Below are 21,877 nucleotides of genomic sequence, written 5' to 3'. Positions count from 1 at the left end.
TCCTTTCAAATATTTTTCTTGCAGTCTTGCAATTGATGCTCTTTGTTTTTGACGACTGACAAAACTAAAGAATCATCTGAAAATGTTGCTATAATAAAATTGTCATCGTATGGTAGATCGCATGTAACTAGTATAACAAGGATGGGTCTTAATATATCACCAGTTTTTATTTCCTTTCAATCAGAGTCCTTATATCCATGTTTAGTTCGAAAAAAAACGGCCCGAAAGATATGATTTTAAAATAAAATTTTAATTTTGTTTTGGAGCTCGTCATGGCAAACTTTGTCAAAGGCTTTAGAAATGTCCAGGAAGACGGCCGAGAAAACTGTTTTTCTTCAAAGGCATTTTCAATGACTCGGGTTATCCTATGCACGTGATCAATTGTGGAGTGATTTTATCGAAAGTCAAGCTGATGCACCAGTATCATTAAAAAATGTTTTTGTTCAAAACCTTTTTTCAGACCTGAAAAACAAATCATGAATAGAAATAAAGACTCAAGAGCTTAAAGTATCGAAATCCAATTTTTCACAAAGAACGGATGATCCAAGTAGATGTACTTATTTCAATAGCCATTTTTTGACAGATCTCCTGTGAGTCGTGTCAAGCTGTCAGGCTATTTTTGCTTAGTACTTTAGAAAATAGAGAGATCTTAAATGGAAAGCGTAAAAAATAGGGTTTGTGCAAGAATTGAAGCCGCTTGACCTTCCCAAGCGCCATCACTTCGCGTTATGGGCTCTTGAAAAGTTGCAAGAATATCCGACGTTTTAGAGCAGTGTTTCCCAAAGTGGGCGATAACGCCCCCTTGTGGGCGCTGCAGGTATCAAGGGGGGCGGTAAGAGACCCAGAAAGAAAATGGCTCTCAACAACAACTTGTGAACATCAAGCAAGATGACGACGGACTTCGAGCTTCGTACAATATCTCTTTGTTAATGGCTCAAAAATGCAAACCACATAACATCGGAGAAGAGTTAATATTGCCAGCAATAAATGAAGTAATAACTACCGTGCTTCATAAACCGGCCGCAGATATTATCCGAAAAATTCCTTTGAGTAATAATTCTGTGCAAAGACGAATTGATGAAATGGCTGAAAACATTGAAGAATCATTGTACGATCATCTGAGGTCAAGTCAATTTTCAATTCAGGTGGATGAGTCCACTTTACCAACTAATGAAGCATTGTTGTTGTCTTACGTGAGCTTTATTAAAGATGAGAAAATATGTGAAGAACTATTATTTGATAGAAATTTAGAGACCGATACAAAAGGCGAAACCATATTCAATATATTGGAAAAGTTTTGCGATGAGAAAGAAATTCCTTTGAAAAATATTATTTCAGTTGCTACGGATGGCGCTCCGGCTATGACAGGGTGCCGTAAAGGCTTCATAGCGTACTTAAAAAATAAAATTCCAGATGTCCTTGGTGTACATTGCGTTATTCATAGACAACATTGACAACATTAAGTTGCTAGAAACTTAAGTGAAAAACTATTTCAATCACTGCAATATCTCATCAAAGCAGTCAATAAAATCCGCAACAGCTCTTTGAATGATAGATTATTTCATCAGCTTTGTGTTACTAATGACGAGGATTTCAATCGTTTGTTGTTTCATACTGAAGTTCGTTGGCTATCAAGAGGCAATTGTCTGACTCGATTTTACAACCTGTTTGACTCTGTCATAGAGTTCTTGGAAACTAAAGATACAGTATTTCAAGACAAGCTCATAACATCAAAGAATGATATAGCTTACATGACAGACCTGTATAAATTGTTCAACGACATGAATCTCCAACTGCAAGGCGATAAACTAAATTTAATTAAAACAAAAAACGTCATTGCTGCTTTCGCAGCCAAACTGCTTCTACACAAAAAGAATCTGGGCAGACGTGAGTTTCACAATTTTCCGAATTTATCAGTATCATGCAGTAACGACGAATTGTTTGCCTACTGCCAACATTTGGAAAACCTCCACATTGACTTCACCGAACGATACCAGGACATTTTGAACTTGGAAATACCAGACTGGGTGTTGGATCCGTTTTCAAATGTCAACACAGCAATGTCACCTCAGCTGGAAGAAGAACTTATAGAATTGACAACAAACGAGGAAATAAAAATAAGGTTCAAAAATGGTTACCAAGAATTTTGGCTACAAAAACCGATCTCGCAATTGTACCCTGGATTGTGGTCAATCGTTCAACGATTCTTGATAGCATTCCCATCGTCATATTTGTGTGAACGTGGATTTAGTGCTGTGACAACACTAAAAATATAAATCGTTTGCTTGTTACCGAACGTGGCGACTTGCGACTGTTCTTGAGTAAATTGGAACCTGATATTAACAAAATTATTAAACAGCATCAGATTCATCCTTTACATTAGTTTTTATATAGGGATCCATTATTTTAGTTTTATTTTTAATAAAAGATTCTCTGTTTCAATACTATAAAGTTGCGTTTCAATAATCATTCTTATTGGCAGGTGGAGCCCGTAAGAGTTAACTTGAGACCTAAGCGCCGTTGTATGTTACCTATTGCGCTCAGGTTTCAAGTTGTTGGTTATAGTAAAAGTTTCGTTTAGAATTCTCCGTTAATATACATATATAGGTCACAATAATTAATTTGAAGTTATGGTGGTTTTTAAATAGGTGAAAAAATGGGGGCGCTAAAAAAATATTTATTCTCAAAGTGGGCGGTAGACAAAATAAGTTTGGGAACCACTGTTTTAGAGCCATATTTTGTTCAACGTTAGACTCATTTTTGGCTCAATGGGTATGGAAACAAGCAAGATTGCCGCATTTGGGGACGAAGAGCAATCTAAAGAGATTTAAGCGCTGCCATTTCGTATAGATAAAATAAAGGTTTGGTGCAGCCGGTGGAATCATCGGTCCATATTTCTTCAAAAAATTATGCTGGTGAGAACGCAACCGTCAATGGCGACCGTTATCGCACCATGATAACCGACTGTTTGATGCCTAAGATTGAAGCTCGTGATTTCGCCGACTGTTGGTTTCAATAACACGGCACTATTTCTCACACAACGCACCAATCAATAGATTTATTGAGAGAACAGTTCGGTGAGCAGATAATTTCACGTTTTGGGCCGGTCGATTGGCCACCAAGATCGTGCGATATCGCACCGTTAGACTTTTTCCTGTGGAGGATATGCAAAGTCTAAAGTCTATGCGGATAATTTCGCTTCGATTCAGGCATTGGAGCAAAACATCACGCGTGTCCCACGTCAGTTACCAGTCGAAATGATCGAACGAGTCAACGAAAATTGAACTCAACGGATGAACCATCTGAGACGCAGCCGCGGCCAACATGTGAAGGAGATAATTTTCAAAAAATAAATGCCAAAGAATATTCTTTTGAATAATAATAAATATTCCCCTTAAATTTGAAGATTTTGTGTGTTTTCTTAAAAATAAGTAGGGAACCTTGAAATGGGTCACACTTTAAATGGAAATATAAGGGAAGTTTGGAAATCCTTAATGGTATAAATATTTCAACAGGCGAGGCGTTTGGCTGTTAATGAACTAAAATGATGAGAGTCAGCGACTATTTTACCATGTAAATTAATTCGCTTCAAGTTTCGTCAAATATTTTCAGTAAATAATTCAGAGACTTCCTTTTTAATGTTTTCTAAGAACCAAATGTATTGCCTCGTTAACAAAATTTCCTTTTCTTTCAATGTTCTACAACTCTAGGATTGTTAACTCAACTGTGCACTTGATTGTATTAATAAATTGTATTAATAACAAAGCCACAATGCACACATACATATGTGCGAGTGCGCATGTGTGTGTATGCACGCTTGAACATTTTTGAACAAAAAACTTCCATGTGTGTGTTTTTATTTGTTTACCTTTCTAAATTTGGTGCTGCCACTATCACTCCTACGCTCATTCGACAACAAACACACACAGACCACACACACACATACAGATGCATATACATCCATATGTCTTGGAATACGCTTTGAAGCGACCAACATGCGATCCGCTGTTGTCGTTTGCATTTATCTCGCTACAATAAGTCGCACTTATGTATTTGACAGCTTATGTCAAAGTAGAAAATTTTCATGCTCTGTGCATATTTGGCATTATGAAATCGCAAAGCGCGGGCGACCAGCACTCGCTTGCACACTCCAACACACCCACTTGTTGGGATAACTTTTTCTACATTTTTTCTTCTGTTTGCGAATTTCGGTGGAGAAATAGTAAAAAATTGTTGTTGCTAAGCGTTACCTTTCCTATTTACTATTTATTAATCTATTTGCTTGCCTCCTTTGCGGTTAAACACATACACCTTTACACACATATTATATATATCTATATCTAGGCATTTGAATGTGGCATATCAATGTTCCTGCAGTTAATTATGTAATTTAATTAAATCAAAGCAAATTCGATTTCTGTTAATCTTATCCGCCACAATTTATTTACAAGTGCTGATATTCGTAGGCGTGAATTCGGTTTCCATTTGTAATGGATATGCAATTTGTTTGTTTTGTTAAAGCGATTATATTTTATTCATTACATAACCCAGTAAATGGGAGGAGGCGCAATATAGGTTATCAAAGGCAAAATTAAGTATCTGTCAAATGTGTTAAGCGTATATAATGTCAAGATCATAATTGAACCGGACTTGGCGCGCTGAAATCAAAATCCACAAAGAAATTGTTCGTACATTGATACCACCTTTTTATATTCGTTGAAGTTTAGTCTCCATATGTCATTTATTGCGTGTTTAGCAGCTAGTTGCTTACAACGGAAAGGTTTGTTAAGCAATTTTTATCATGGACAAATATTTAGCAACGAGTTTACTTGAAATTTCTTCCTTCCAAACATTGCAAAATCGTTGAAAATGTTGCAGACGTGTTTGGGTGAGTCCACTTTATCAAAAAGCACTCAAGAAAAACTCCAGCTCTAAGAGTATTCCACGCAGTACCCGCCAGGGAAGCATAGTAAGAGAAAGACCTCCACTCCGTTGGAAGGACCAGGTGGAGAAGCATCTGGCTTCGCTTGGAATCCTCAATTGACGCCAACCAGCAAAATGGAGGAACGACTGGCGCGCTGTTGTTAACTCTGCAATAACCCCATAAGTGCTGTATACTCCAATAAAGAAGAAGAAGACCTAATTTTGAAAACAATTATTTGAGTGGCATCATATATTTAGTGAAGGTCCTGAAGGCAGCGAAAACTTTCCCCATGCAAATCATCCATTCTGCTTCAACGAAAAAGTTAATGAAACAGTTTTTGAAATCTTCGTGTTGGCATCCGAGTGATATGGGAGGACATTAACAACTTTTTTGGATCGATTGAACACATTTTGGTTAATGTTTTGGATATTAAGCGTATCAATCCTCGACTCATATACCAAGAGACTCGAATCTTTTACAAAAACGGCGCCGAGTAAAAATCGCAAAAGAGCTGCTTCTAACGTAGCTGAGGACGCTGCATTCATCAAACGATTGATTTCTAGTGACGTGACGTTTATTTATAAATATTATGTCGAAACCATCCAACAATCTAGCAAATCGCGCTTCACAAAGGTACCAAAAAAAAAATAAAAACAAAATTCACTAAAGATAATGAAGGTTATCACAGCCGAGTCTTATAACACGTGTATGGAAAATATTGGCATGCCTGCATTGGCTTTTGAGCCCATTTTAAGATGATTTTGTATAAAATTCACGATTTGTTTTATTATTGTCATCAAGGTTCAATATTATGAAGATGCGAAATTTGAAGCTTAACTCGCTTTTACAGCGAAACGCAACGAAGTGGTCAATCTAAGACGACTTATCTAAGGGAATAGATCTATCATAAATGCCAGCTGCATTATATACTATCAAAACTGATTAAGTCTACTCAAGCTAATATACTCATACGATTTTATTTTTCAATTGATAATAAGCAGAATAATGAAAATATCGCTTTATTCTTTGACATAATCTCTAAATACATAGATTAATGCATTTTTTGTATCAATTCACAAACATTTTCATCAATATTATGCCACTTGTCTTGGCTTGTTTAATAATATATGTAAAATTTTTAAAAGCTATTTTGTTAAAGGAAAAAAGTCTTCCATAAAAGAACTTGATTTTGATCGGCTAAATTTCTTTATAAGGTATACGCGAGGAAGGTTACGTCGGATTGATCCTCGCACCAAAGATTGCTATGGATTTCGCTTAGATAGCTGGGAATGGTATTTTATTAATATTTCACACAAAGCCTTATTATTATCCGGAAAAAATTCTCAACGTATATCTTAGTCTAACTAAAAGTAAAAAATATTACTTAGGAATTTTAGCAGATTAATATAAATACTACCCGATAAATTTGCCAGCAGCATACTGTCCAATCTGCATGCTTGACACAGAGGGAAAGCTCTTTGAAAGGAAAAAACAGAGCTACTACATACAGTTAACAAATAAGGACATACCCCTCGAAATAAGTATGCAAACGACTACGGATATTTTTAGGACACAAAATGCAGTAAACTACCTAGGCGGAAGTTTTGACCCCAGACTAACCTTCTGGGTACAAATCCAGCATGGCGCAGAAAAGGTAGTGAAAATCACCTTACATCTGGGCAGATGTGCTTAAAAAGGAAAATCGGCGTAAGGTAGTGGCCAGAGTGCACCGCACCGCATCCCTCAGAGTTGCATCAGCCTACCGAACAGTGTCAGATGATGCAAAATTAGTTATAAGCGGTAATGTCCCAAGTGGCCTTCTGGCATACGAACGGAAAAACGAAATAACAAGAACGCAATAGAACAAATAAAGAAAGATACAGCAACAATATGGCAACAAAGATGGGTGAAAGAGAGTCGCGTCAGATGGACGGTCTGACTAATAAGAAACCACTTACGTCCTAACATGGTAGTAGAAATAGCTCATCTTGCGTCGTACGTATATCCAGAAGGGTGCTTACTAGATAAATGCTTATTTTAGTGGTGAAGCATTAGCAGTTTTCAATTCTTTCATTAAATATCTACACCCTTAATATACAACTTGTACGAATACCACATTATTTTTTTTGAAATACACAAAACTATCTTCAAATTTCAAGCTTGAAATTGAAAGTATGCGGAAACTCTTTTACATTCAAATTCGAGTTTCGAATGAGTACTCAATAATCAAAAAATAATAAAATACATTTATCATTACTACCGCATTCGATGGAACGATGAGCTGTACGAGATATACGACTACCTCGACATAGTTCCGCGACTTAAAAGACAGCGGCTACGCTGGCTAGGTCATGTTTTCCGGATGGACGAAAACACTCCAGCTCTGAAAATATTCGACGCAGTACCCGCCGGGGGAAGCAGAGGAAGAGGAAGACCTCCACTCCGTTGGAAGGACCAAGTGGAGAAGGACCTGTCTTCGCTTGGAATATCCAATTGGCGCCACGTAGCGAAAAGAAGAAACGACTGGCGCGCTGTTGTTAACTCGGCTATAATCGCTTAAGCGGTTTCTACGCCAATTAAGAAGAAGAAGAGATTTATCATTACTGGTGACGAGTCGTGGGCTCATGAATATGGCGTCGAAACTATCCATCAATCAGAGAATGGCGTTTAAAAATGAGCCAAAAACCAAAAAACTAAAATATGCTGTTGAGACTGAAGGATATCTTTACCGAGATTCACAACAAGTATATGGAAGTTTGGATGAAGAGTTGGACTGATTGCAATGTCTCAGGAGCCTATTTTGAAGGCGATAGTATCGATTTGTGTTATATTTAAATTTTTTTTTTGTTATATAAGTTGGTTCACTTCAATAGTGCGTTGCTTTTATTACAATGGATAAAAATATCGAACACTGATTTTGTCTCAAATATTTGTATTTCTAAACAAATTTCGTGTGCGGAATCATTGCGAATATTGGAAAAGGCTTACGGTGATTCAGTCGACTTCTTCAACTGATTAAAATATTAAAAAAGTGGAGTGGTGAATATTTTGGGAAAGAAACGCGGTCCCAATAAAGTTGATTTTTTTCAAAAAGAGTACCTTAAACAATTCTCTTTTGACATGCTTCAAATCAAGTCAAAAATCATTGGAATGGAGAGTAAAAAACGAGCCAAAACCGAAAGAACAACTACGCCAAAGCAGCTCAAAAATCAAGGGCATGCTCATTGTTTTTTTTTTGTTTTTTTGATATTTATGGTTTGGTGTATCATGCATTTTTACCGGTAACAGACGATCAATAAGGAGTTCCAGAATTATGAAAAAACAATTCAACAATTTAACACCATTGCATTGAGCCACGATTGTTACCGAATTTAAAGTCAAAAACGCAAAGAATACCATCGATCAACCACCATATTCAGCAGATTTGGCTCCGTGTGATTTTTTCTTGTTCCCCAAACTGAAATAGTCGCTACCTGGAACGCGTTTTCAGTCGATCGAAGAGATAAAACCAAATTCGCTGAAGGAGCTGAAGGCCGTGCCAAAACAGTGCTTATGAAAAGTGTTTTGAGGACTGGAAAAATCGTTGGCGTAAGTGTATTACATCTGGTGTGGATTACTTTGAAGGCGACAAAATAAATAAATAATTCAATATTTTGCGCTTTATTTACGATTTCCGGGTATCATTGCTAAATGAACTTTTTCTTAGAATTGGCTACTCTTTGTTGATAAAAGTAAAAAATTTGAGAATTTCACAATTTCTAAATGGTGAAAAAAATAAAAAAAAAATATTTAGCGCATTAGAAAACGACTTGTTTCTCGATTGAAAAGGTCTATTTCAAGAAAATTCCTGACCTTATCTTTTTTTTAAATTCTTACTACTGTGTCTCGGCTTCGGTCGCCGAAAAGGACTTGCGGAGACCAGCACTATACGGGTTTCTTGAAAAAGTCACCGAAAATCATTTAAAGTTTTGAAACTAATTTTAAGAAACTCAGTTTTATAACCAACACCAATCACAACCACTGAAATTTTTCGCTTTATTTTTAGAAAATTTTCTTTTAATTGCAAAAGTATTCGTAAGACTTTGTATGGGGATGTGTGCCTACCTATGCTTGGTATGCTTAGTATGTTTGTATATAAATATTAATATCGATGTAGTAAGTATTGAATAATGGCATTATGAAATTCGATGCGAACAGCCGACATACCTTTTCGTATCGTCCTTGTCGTCACTCTCGTCCTCCATTTTGAAATGCGTTAGATAATCCAATTTTCAATATGGCTGCAACCGAATGGCGTTGCGTCAATGACGAACGCAAAACACGAACGTGTTACACGCGAAAATTTTCCACTGACACCAATAAAAAAAAATTGAAAGGCAGATTTTTTTCAATGCACTTTTCGCTGCTTCTGCGGCTTATAATAAAAAATTTAATAAAGAAATTATTTTAACTATTTTAAACCGTAGCACATAGTAAATTAACACTGTGTAGCTATTTATTACTTTTTCTATTAATTTGCTTTCGCAATTGTTGATTTTGCAATTCTTACAAAAACACTTTTGCAAAATATTTTCTTATGGCATTTTCGCAAATATTTTTTTTTGTTGACAAACTGTTGTTGTGAGTTGTGATTTATTTAAGTGATATCCACTTTGAAGAAGAGTTCAAAATCGTTCGTGGCATACATTTTTGTCAGAATGCGCACAGCTGCTGGATAGACACGAATTTTACTAAGCTGAATTTATGCTTTGTTCTTGTACAACATTTTCAAGCACAAATTAATCTGAAAAAAATTAAATTGAATATGATTTAAAAACACTTTTTGGTTATTTTTAGCATTTTTGATCAAATTATTTAAATATTGCACACTATTGTTTTTTTCTAAAAAAAATTTTTTTTTAAATATTGCACATTATTGTTTTTTTCTAAAAAAATTTTTTTTATCTAAAAAAAATTTTATTTTTTTCTGAAACACTTTTTTCAAAAAAAATAATTTTCTAAAAGATAATAATATAGAGCGGTTTTTTAATTTATTTTTTCTAAAAAATATTTTTTTTCCACACTTTTTCACACGATTTCAAACTCGTTTCGCGTTTACCGTTATTTGTCCGAATGCAACAAGTGCAAAGTTAAATCTGGCCTGTGTCGACTCAAAGGATTTGCCAAAACGTCGCAAGCACGCATACACCCACAACCGTTATTTATGTATATATATATACATAAATATATAACATTCACCAACACAAGTTTGCACGGTTTTGATCGCTGCAGTCTTCGCTCAAACTCGCTTTCCTCACACACACACACACATACATACAGACTCATATACATTTATCCTTCACACTCTCAACACGCTTTGTGTTTGCCCGCCCGCAAGTATGCTACGTTTGTGCAAATTACGTAAAAGCCAACGGACCAATGCGCATGCTCAGCTTTGTCTTAGCGCCGACCCACTAGGAATTCGCTAGCCGCGTTACACCAATGACTGCAGCAATGCAGTTTCAACCCTTAACGGCCGTTGTGGCGGTGAGTATGTTACAACAACAACAGCAGTCAGCTACGCAACGCACTCATACAAACACTCGCACAAATGCATACATACAAACACACGCGCATGCAATTGTACATAACAACAATTGTCAGCACTTAACACACTCTATGCATAGCGTTGCTACCTGCACGCCGCATGTGGCATGTGGCAAGTGGCAGCCAGTTATCGGCTTCGCAGCTGCGGCTCAACCAACTCCTCTTACTCGCATATAAGCTTTGTTGTTGTAGCTACTTCCACTCAATCAATCTGTTATATTTTGCGCTCAATTAGCTCGTTTACCAAACGATTAATACTATATCGAAGCAACAACAACAAGAGTAATATCAACCCTTCGTCAGTAAGTTGCGTGCTTGTACGGCGGCTGGCAGCAGCTGATGCTGTGTGTGTGTGTATGATTGTCCATTGTCCATCTTTGTGTGCGTTTCTGGCGCCAAGGTTATTGCGTTGCTATATTTAGCATCAGTTGCATAATTTGCTCCAAGAATTCGTGTTACCAAATATCAGTCGACTATTGACAATATATTATCCATTTGTATATTTATTCATACATATAAACATATATATGGTAGTATGAGTATAAGTATTAAACGAACATATAAGCATTGAAACGTCTCGGACAATTTTGTTTGGGTTTGGGTCACCTGCCAGTCGAATATTGCAACACCTGTTTCTAGCATTGTCCGATTTTTATTTCTAATGGATTTCTGATTTTGTGATTTTTAACGCTGTTCCTCTATGTAGACTTCTCGTCTTTAGCATCAAGTTGCGACAGCATTATCGCAGACAACTATAAAGATGAAGCTTGTATATATTTCAGTCTCAATAACTGCGGAATTTGCACGGGTAGCTGCTCTGTAGATTTCTTGTTTCAAGTTTCCGATCCAGGGTAAATTAGAAAAGTTATAGGATGCTTTTCTCCCTCACAAGGTCGATTTTCAATGATTTTGTGACTTCTAACTGGCCATTGTCTGATTGGCATTCATGCGGTAAGATTAAACATCCAACTGTATCAGCTGTGTTTTGCCAGATCAAGACAAAAACACCTCGGATCTCATACTTTTAGACATCCAGGTGAAGTACCGAGAAGAGAAATAAAACACCTAAGCAGATAATCGAAAGTCAATCTCTTAGGAATATGACGTTCAGCTCTACACAAATTGCATTCAAATTCATAGCTGAAACACAAAATGATTTCACATAAATCCACTTAATTTCATTAAAACACTGCCAACCATTCAGAGGAGGGAAATGGGTGACATACGCTGCTTGTAACGTTCCGAAATCGAAAACAAAAAGCTGAGGAACATTTTCGATCCATTTATTCAGACACGAAAATATGGCGGGAGAAGTGAGGGTTGACGAAGAAAAATCAAGAATCTGTGACCGAAAAACAAAACGAGAAAATGTCTGCGTGAGAACTTGCGATTAATGCATTAGGGTCGCGGTGTGAATTCCTCTGTTGCTGCTCCCAGTAAAAGTATGTGCTTTGAAAACCAAAGAAATGGAAAATCCTATTGACTGCTTGACAGATACTTGTACATTCAAAGGCTTTTGGATCATGACAACGTCGTGCGACTATTGAAGCTCAAAGGTAGACTTGATCACTGGCAGTAGCATTGGGGGCAGAAGCAAAACTACTACGACTACTGTATTGGAACCGTTGAAGAACTGCGATGTAGACCTATACCCCATAATTCATAGCTTTCTTCTTTTATTCCTGTAATGAAAACGTGGCTGAGGACGAACATGCTTCAAGATAGATTGATCGACCTGGCGTTGCTGCACACGCATCATGACATTGAAGTCACTGCGGAAGAAGTTCTCGAAAGATTCTCAAAGAATTTTCTGAATTTTTTCTATTCAACACACGAACTGACTATAGTATTATACATTGCAACAAATTATGTCACCCGCACGTCTACTGTTTATAATGTGCTTTTTCTATTTAGTAGGATTTTATATTAGAAGGTCGATTTGAAATTTTCCCACCATGATACGGGAGCAAATAATTTCTCAGAATTTCAGTAACATATTCTCCACACTGATCGATATTGTGTGAAAAAGAAATATATATAATCACACGTTCAAGCTATATTGAATTTATGCTAGTCTCAGTAATAACTATAGGTGTTTTGATCCCGCGATAGATCATGTGACGATCTTGCAATATCAGTTTGCGAACAGCTTCAATAGTTGTCGAAACAATAACTGATTTTGAACGACTTTCACGAAATTCGTCTTGAAGTGTTCTATGACCTAGTTTGAATTCAGTACGCAATCGATAAACACTAGTCTCTGGTGGAGCTTCATCGCCAAAAATTTAATTGGGTTGTAAAAAATAATTGCACGAAAATATTCGCGGCTTAATTCCATTTTTCGGCCGAAATGAATATTTTTAAAACATTGAGTATGATATGAGTCGGCAGGGTGTAACACTGGGTTGCCAAATTGCAAAATGTAAAAGGCAACCTACGTATGAGGATGAGCCAAAAAGACAAGTCCCAGCAAGTTTGCTTGATTTAGCTTAAAAATATTTACATTAATTTGTTTAAGGGGGCGGAACCATTTCCACTTAAAAAAAATACTCACATATAATTTTTTACTTAACGGCATTTTAAGAGCGTGGTAATCGTAAGGCACTGCAACTTGATTTACTAATTCTTCACTGCAACTTGATTTCAATGAGATGGTTTTCATCGGCTGATAGAAAGAGACATTTTCCTTCATTTACATTAGTGAATTACCATCAACCGGAGGATAACTTGCTCTTCTTTAAAAATAAGAAGCAAGCAGTAAATATAGGCATTATACTAACAGTGTTTCTGGATTTATTCAAGGACAGATTGTTACCATGAGTATGGATAGTTAAATCCAAATCTATGCTAGTTAGATGGCCATGCCAATAATATACCCGGGACAGGGTAAATGAATTTTGTCCACGAAGTTTGTAACACTCAGCAGTAAAGGTCGGAGACTCTATAAAACATTTTTCTTATATTATTTGAGGCACAACATTGGAGAGGCATTCATTTACGTATATGAAGAAAATTATTTCATTCTTACAATAACTAGACAGCCTAAAGTTATCATTCCTTATCAGCTTTCAAACGAAATATACGTTAAGTTATTCGACTTAAAAAAATTATTTGATGAGATATTTTCACAAAATTTTATTGCCTCGATACGCTGTCAGAATTAAACATACATTATGACAAAAAAGTACTCGAAAATTGTAAATAAAACCCAAAATATTTTATTATTCATCAATATGTATTTTGTCGCCTCAAAGTAATCCCAACTAGATGTGTTACACTTATGCCAAAGTCCTCGAAACACTTTTTAAGCACTGTTTTGAGATGGACTTTCTGCAGTTCGTTTTATCTCTTCGATATTTGCAAACGGGTTCACGGACAGTAATTTCAGTTTAGAAAAAAAACAATCGGAGCCAAACAAGTGAATAAGTATGATCGATGGTATTCATTGGGTTTTTAATTAAAATTTCCGATCTTGTCACAATGTATATTTAAAACAAATTCAGCTTTATGCACTTTCGAGAAAGGACGTTTCATACCCATAAATAATGAAGAAATCAATCGAACGGACTCTGGAAAGTTTTCGAGCTCTCTTGTCATCTTTCTACCACTTGCTTGACGATTTTTAAGCAATATTTTCACGAAGTTTCTAATACCCAGTTAAAAAGGCTCGAAAGTATATATAAATGATCAGGATGCCTTCAACGATCTCTTGACCATTTTTGAAGGCTTTTTACCACTTGTAGGCTTGTGTTTTTTGATAAAACTGAACCACCGTAAGGCCTTTCCAACATTCGCAACAATTCCGCATACGAAATGTGCTTAGAAATACAAAATTTGAGACAAATTCTTTGTACGGTGTTTTTATCCATTGTAAAAATCACAACGCACAACTGAGGTCTATCGACTTAAGCAGCTGCTGTAAATAAACTTTCGGCAGATCGCGCCCATATTTGGCAAAGGACTTCAGAACAGTCCTACCAATTTAGCAAAATACATTGTGTTTTTATATCATTTACACGGGAAATTTAATTAAATTTTCAGGGTGCTTTTTTGTCACAATGTATAGGGATGGTACGAACTGTGAATAGTAGCTTCGATGCATTTTTAGATGGGATTATGATCAAATAAAGTAATGAGGAATTATTTCATTGGGTCCGTTATGTTAAGTAAATGCCTCTTCCTAATGTTTTTTTATTTGAGTGTTGATTTTTGGAAAGATCATTGGTTATAACGAAAGTAATGAGTTTTTAAGCAAATAAAAATTGAAATTCGAAACATTAAAATATGCAAATGGCAACTCCGACACTCTGTGGAGATAGTGTAAACTCCATTAAGGTTAGAAATTGACAACCGACTCAACGTTCAGCCTCTCAGTGGAAGTAATGTCAATTTTGTCATTATCATCTGTATTAAGTGCAATAAGTGGTGTTCTAACATCTTCACCTTCATTATATACACATTGAGCACTAAATTATAAAGAATGATGCAGCATTTGAGGTTGCTAAAAGGAAAATTTTAAAAATTTCGCTCCATTGTTGTTGTGAATATGTTAATTAAATAAATTTCGCAACAAAGTTAAGTATTAGCTAAAACTATATTTATATATACAATGTATGTCTAACGGTATACCTTTATATTATGTGTGAGCACAGTTAAGTTAACATTAAGGAAATGAGAAATTAATTACGTGCGGGTAAATTAGGAGAGATAATTGAAAATGAACACGTCGGCTGACTTTGAGAAAATTTGTAAATCCCCTCAATGAGTGATTTCATTAAAATTTATACAGTTATTATAATATTGTATTATCTTCTAATATTATTTATGGACATTAAATCAAGTTGATTGCGTAATTTTATAAATTATTGCAAATATATCGTAATATTACAGTTATTCTTGAGAATAATAAGTACTACAATTACAGTTGCACTGAGGTAGGTTATATAATAAATATACGCGATAATTATTTAACAACAAAATTAAAATTAAGCATTCAGCGCTTGAACTTAGCACTTATCAGTTAACAGGGTGATTACTCAGATAATAGTTCATTGAATATTATGTAGTTTCAGAGCAATTTATCTCAGCTACAGTCCGATTCAATTAATTGCATTGCGGTATTTTTTGTAAAAAACGTGTATTGTAACAACTAAATGTGAGCTATCGACGAAATGTATTATGATAGTTGAAAAAGGCTGTATATATCGTGTGATCCAAGTAGAGATACTATTTTCAATAGCCTTTTTTGACAGATCACGCGTGACTCTTGTCAAAGTGTCATATTATTTTTGTTCAGTATTGTTTGGCATTTCATCATGGAAAGACTTATGTCTGAACAACGTTTACAAATCTTTCAACTTTATTACGAAAATTCACGTTCTGTACAGAATGTGTTTCGCGCGCTTCTTTCAACTTTTGGTATAATCACATAATTGGCACACTATTCGCAACACCATCACTCATCTTGAGTTACAACATTCATTATTGGATAATATTTGACCGAATAGACCACGTCCAGCACCCAGTGAAGAAAATATAGCAACCGTAGCTGAGAGTATACACGAAGACGTGGAGAGTCGATTTTGCGCCGGACTGACGTAGTGAACGACTTGACACATTTTACGTCAAGGTCTTAAATTGAAAGCGTATAAAATACAGCTTGTGCAAGAACTGAAGGCGCTCGAAAGTTCTTGAAGGTTCTTGAAAGATTCCAAGAAGATCTAACGTTTTCAAACCAGATTTTATTCAGCGATGAGACCAATTTCTGGTTCCATTTCCACCAAAATCGAGTGATATCACACTGTTACACTTTTTCCTGTGAGGATATGTAAAGTCTAAAGTATATACGAACCATCTCGCTTGGAACGAAAAATCACACATGCCATTCGCCAATTACCAGCCGAAATGCTCGAACGACTCATCGAAAACTGGACTTAACGGATGGACCATCTGAGACGTAGCCGCGGCCAACATTTGAAAGTGATAATCTTCAAAAAATATACATTTTAGTTCTTAAATTGTTGCTTAAGTGAGCATTTCAAAGAGGAATCCAATAAACTTTTATACAATCTTTGCAGATACCCGCTTTTTTTAGAAAACTTTTATCGATGCTAACGATATATACATGTACATACATACATACATACACTCGCACGCAAACATTCCACTATACTTTTTCGTCCGTTCGGTATTTTCTTCAATTCTGTTTTTTTTTATGTTTTTAGCAAACATAAGTAAACTAAATTATATTATCTAATTATATTTATATATTAAAAAAATAAAAAACATAATTTTTTCATTGCATGTCAGTCTCTCACATTTCGAGCTAATTTTCAAGATCCTTCAAAGACTTTAAGAATTATATCTCAAAGTAAGTAAAGTGTAGAATTTTATTAGGATCGGTTTAGTAGTTCTCGAGAAATCTTACCAAACGACTTCAAAAACACAGTTTCGAGAAAAACGCGTTTAAAGATGGCAAACTTAGCCTAACTAGCCTCGTGCGCACAAGTTCTCAAGGCTGTATCTCCGGAACTATTACTTGGATCAACTTGAAAATTTAGGCCTATATTCTAGAGGTTGTAGAATTTAATAAGACAATAAAAATTTCGATTTCTTGAAACTCGTACACCCATGTAACCGCTTAATCTTCAAAAGGCGATATATAAATTTGAGAGCTGATGGATCATTAGTCTGTGAATTATGTATATCATTTTAAGTGAAGCAATTTTTGTTATTGTAAAAAAAATGGATGAAGAAGAATGACGAAATGTATCGTGTGTTGATAAAATATTGCTTTTTTGAGGGGAAAAAACAGTTCAAGCAAAAACTTGTCTTATGACGAGTTTCTGGACACTGCCCCAGCAAAATCATCCATTGAGGATTGGTATACTAAGTTTAGACTTGGTGATATGAGCACCTAAGACAATATACGCAGTGCACGCCCTAAAGAGCCTTTTATCGACGAAAACATCAAAAAAGTCTGAAAAATAATTTTGGATAATCGTAAAGTGCAGTTATTCGAGATACAAGGCACTCTAAAGATAAACTGAAAGTATGCGAAAGCTCTATGCAAAGTAGGGACCGCTTGAGCTCCTTCTTGACCAAAAACAACAATGAGTTTATGATTCAGAGAAGTGTTTGGGGATGTTCAAGGGAGTAATAAACCCAAGTTTTTGCGTCAAGATGTGAGAATGGATGAAACGTGGCTCTACTATTTCACTCTGAAGACCAATCGATAGTCAGCCGAATGGACTGCACACGATGAACCCGCTCCAAAACGTAGAGAAACGCAACAGTCAGCTGGCAAGGATATAGTGTCTTTATTTTGGGATGCGCATGGAATAATTTATACTGACTACCTTGAAAAAGGAAGCACAATCATTAAAGACTATTACATGACGTTATTGGAGCGTTTGAAAAATGAAATCACCGAAAAACGGCCGCGTTTGAAAAAAAATATAGTGCCGTTACACCAATCCAATCGATCGTGTCACAAGTCAGTGAAACGATGGCAAAAATCCATGAATTCGGTTTTGAATTGCTTCTGCATCCACCGTATTCTCTAGATCTTGCGCCAAGTGACTATTTCCTGTTCTCAGATTTCAAAATAATGGTCACTCTGAAGAAATTTCCGTCGAATGAAGAAGTGTTATCGCCAAAACCGAGTACTATTTGGAAGCAAGGACAAATCGTACTACAAAAATGGTTTCGAATAGCTGGAGGGTCGCTATAATCACTTTATTACCCTTGAAAGGAACTTTTAGCAGTTGCTTTGTTAATCATAAAGGTCAAATACTCTTGTGTAGTGAAAAAATTACACTTCTTTTGGTTTATTCAAACAAAAACGTTTTCCTTCATATTCTCAGAAGTCTCATGTAACTAAATAGCTGAAGTATATTACATATAAGTAAGATGTCTGATTACATCACCGCACGACGAGGATGATTGTGTGACAGCTGTGCCTCTTTTGCAACACCAACGTTGTTGGACTTTCTTAGCATGCCACTTTATCGCCGCTTAACTTTGGCGAAAGTTTCTGGGTGTGGACATGACGGCAAGTGTGGCTTTCTCAAGTCAGATCTTCGTTGCGTCTTGCCGAAGTCGCAACACACACCCACTAGTATAACGCAGCGTTTGGCTGGAAAATTTCCATGCACACTTCAAAAGGTGTTTAATTGCAACACCAAATGGCTTCCGCACAATGTTGCAGTCGCATTGAGTGGAAAGTTTAGCAAAGAGAAACCTTTATTTTTGCATTTCTGCAAACGAAACGGTGCGTAGCTAAATCTCGACATGTACCGAGTGTGAGGCTATGTCGAACTTTTTGAATGAAATCTTTCTACACGCCGTTGACATTGTGGGGCGTCGGCATACAGCATCGACGGCAAATAAAGCGCGCGCGCTTAAAAATATGCAATGAAATAGCGAAAGTCACTTGAAATGCTTCATTTCCATTTGCTGCAAGTGTCGGCTGGGGATTCGAAATGATTTTTAAGCCAATTTGTGGCAACACGGATAATTTCACTTTAATTAAAATAAACGAAACGATATGAAATCGCATTGAACCGCTTTTGACGGCGCTTTGTGGGTATTACCAATCCTTGATTTACATACATCTGCGGCTTTTGAAAACAGTAGTCTCAAATAGTTGGAGTATGGCGCGTTGGCGCTGAGGGATAAAGTAACAAATAAGTAGCATATTGGAGTTGCCGTATTTGTCAACATAACTGTTAAGTACTTACACATACTCACATGAGCTTATAAATGTCATATGAGTTATAATTGCTGACAATATTTCAGCTTTGCGACTTTCATACCTCAACACATACATGGATACATATGCAACGTAGTTCTATCATATATGAACTTTTGGTACGGAAATTAATCCCTGTTCGGTTAGTTAAAGTCGTGGGGCAACGTTTAACGAACGAATTGTAATTTCCCCGGTGCTAAATCATACACACAGTTGACATCAAAGTCGCAAACGAGTGAAGCGTATGAATTGACCAGTGTGGTTGTGGTGCGAACGAAGTGTTGCTTGGTTAACCGAGCTCGTTGCGAAGTGGTGTGGGTGTATAATTGGCTAAGCGTAAACAGCTTATGTTACCTTTTTGACTTCCTGTCGTTTTCTGAGCGATATTATTTATCTCTCTTATTTTGTTTTGTGTTTGCTAGTATTTGTTAGTTGCTTACTAGATGCTTCTTTAGTCAAAATTGAGTGGGATCCCCAAAGTAGGCAATAATTTGTTTAAAATGTTAAACTTCAGCCTGAACTGCATTCTTGAAAACTTGGATCAATTTGTCGCAGAAGCTCTTTATGACTACATTTTCTCTTCACATACCGACAAGGGATATATGGATGGGAAGGAGTCGTAGGAGAAGAAGCGCCGCAAGCTTTTGAACGGATAGATCGAAGCTATGAGGGAAGGTTGAAAGTGCAGTTTACTGTAAGGAGCTCATCGTCAAATTTAGCTTTAGGCTACCGGATGCAATTAGCTGTAGGCGCATTCACTGCGACAGCAGAGCAGCAATTCTATCGATGAGCCCACTCACCGTGTATACAAAGCTAGTTAAGGAGTATATGTCTTCACTAGAAATAGCAGCAAGCTACTTCATAATCACACTCGTTTGGGTTCCCGGTCGTAGCGGATTCTTTGGTAACTAAAAAACCGATGAGTTAGCTAAAAAGGAGAGGAGGAGAGTTAGCCATTGGCGTCTTGTGCTCTAGCACTGGCACAATTAACATCGCATGCGCTTAGAAAGGCTAGAGAAGTATGTAGGAGTTCTACTTGTCATCTTCCGCAATCGTACGCGTTCTTACTGGACATTGTTCAACTGGCATTCATACAGTCTTAAAATCCTTGTCATTTCTAGTTGTCAATGTTGTATGGAGGAGGGTAAGGAGAAAATATACAGGCACTTTATCCTTTATTGGCCAGAAGTCATACCCGAAACTGACGGACGACATCGCAGCACTAATTACAGCAAGAAGCTTAGAAAAAGCGCGAGAAAAGCATAATCAGGTCACGATACTGACGCAAGCATGGTGCGACTCACACATTCTCCAGCTTGTTACGGAAAAAACAGAGCTGCTACTGCTAACAAATAAGCACTTACTCCTCAAAATAAGTATGCGAACGACTTCAGATATTCTAAGGACACAAAAAGCAATAAACTATCTAGGCGTAAAACTGGGCCTCAGACTAATCTTCTGGGCAAAAAGGCTGCGAAAATAGCCTTCCACTTAGCAGACTAATGGCCGTAATAGGGATGTCCGCCAAAAGAAAGCTCCCATTGTCGAAGACAATCCTATTACGATCTGGGTTGATGTGCTTTAAAAAAAGCGCTTTTAATGACCAGCAAGTGACATATAACTTTGCCGTGATAAAAAAAAAACAACGTGTTGAAGTTCTACCTTGGAAGGGTATTCTGCTGTTGGGAAATATAATGAATGATGTGGTAAGTTTTAACATGATAATGTCTTTTTAATAAGTTAGGTTATGTTATGAAGCTATGAATAGCAAGACTATCTCAATCTTGCGAAATATGTCTAGATGTTTCCACCTAGCCTTCCTACAATGAATTTAATAAATAATTCCTGTCCGAAAAAAATCCAGTTTTTAATTCCTCCACCCATCGCTTTTCTTAATTGCTTGTTTTCGGAGCATCTGTAGAATAAAGTACGTTGACACCTTGCGAAGTGTAAACTGTAAGGAAAAATAGACTGCTGAAATGCATCCAAGTTTAGTGAGAGCTTGTGAATATAGTCTAGATCTTCTCTTCGTGAGATGTTCGAGTTATCCTCTGGTCTCAGTTTTCGCTGGGAACTTCGGAAGTCTAAGCACGTATATATATATATATATATATATACATAATAACTAATATTGCTGCTTACACTACTTTCGGCTGGCCTCTACTCAGCATATGGTTGTAAGCTGTTATCTACGCTTTTTTCATAATTTTTTTCTCACATCATTCTACTCACCAGTGTAACGTTCGATAGCAATGAACTTGACCGCGTCATATCTGAACGTCTGCCGTCTCAATACGGAAATTCAATGCTTGGGTTTTTGTTATTGTTGCTTTAGTTACAATTACAATTGCAGTCGCGATTCGCTTGCAAAGCTCGCCAGTTTATTTTTTCAATTTTCTACAGCCATCTATATGCGCTAATTGGAAAATAAGCTTAACTAGGGGGAAAAAATAGCATAAGCTCTTGTTGCTATTATTGTAGAATGTCGTAATTGCAACATGTGCGCCCATAGATACTAACCGAAACAAACCGCGCACACATACACACAAACAAATATGCTTGAAAGCAAGTGCATCTCTGTTGACAACCGCACAAAGTGAGAGGAGAGTGCAGTG

The 21,877-nt window shown here is 36.5% G+C and overlaps 2 protein-coding genes across 3 annotated transcripts in view; both read right to left on the bottom strand.

The window, feature by feature from the left end:
- Positions 1-21,877, bottom strand: part of LOC126761350 (transcription initiation factor TFIID subunit 4) — a 239,487-nt gene that overhangs the window by 198,642 nt on the left and 18,968 nt on the right. The gene's annotated exons all lie outside the window — the stretch shown is intronic.
- LOC126761352 (circadian locomoter output cycles protein kaput) overlaps positions 1-21,877 on the bottom strand; it is a 48,872-nt gene that overhangs the window by 10,804 nt on the left and 16,191 nt on the right. For both annotated transcript variants that reach the window (XM_050477429.1, XM_050477432.1), the window contains exon 2: positions 9,131-9,707. In XM_050477429.1, the coding sequence (XP_050333386.1) occupies positions 9,131-9,168 (38 nt within the window). In that variant the 5' untranslated portion in view covers positions 9,169-9,707. The remainder of the gene's footprint in view (positions 1-9,130; positions 9,708-21,877) is intronic.

The sequence above is a fragment of the Bactrocera neohumeralis genome, chromosome 6, assembly GCF_024586455.1.
Source record: "Bactrocera neohumeralis isolate Rockhampton chromosome 6, APGP_CSIRO_Bneo_wtdbg2-racon-allhic-juicebox.fasta_v2, whole genome shotgun sequence".
In the NCBI taxonomy this organism is placed as follows: domain Eukaryota; kingdom Metazoa; phylum Arthropoda; class Insecta; order Diptera; family Tephritidae; genus Bactrocera; species Bactrocera neohumeralis.
The sequence above is the reverse complement of the archived record's forward strand: the minus strand, read 5'-3'. Positions and strand labels throughout refer to the sequence as shown.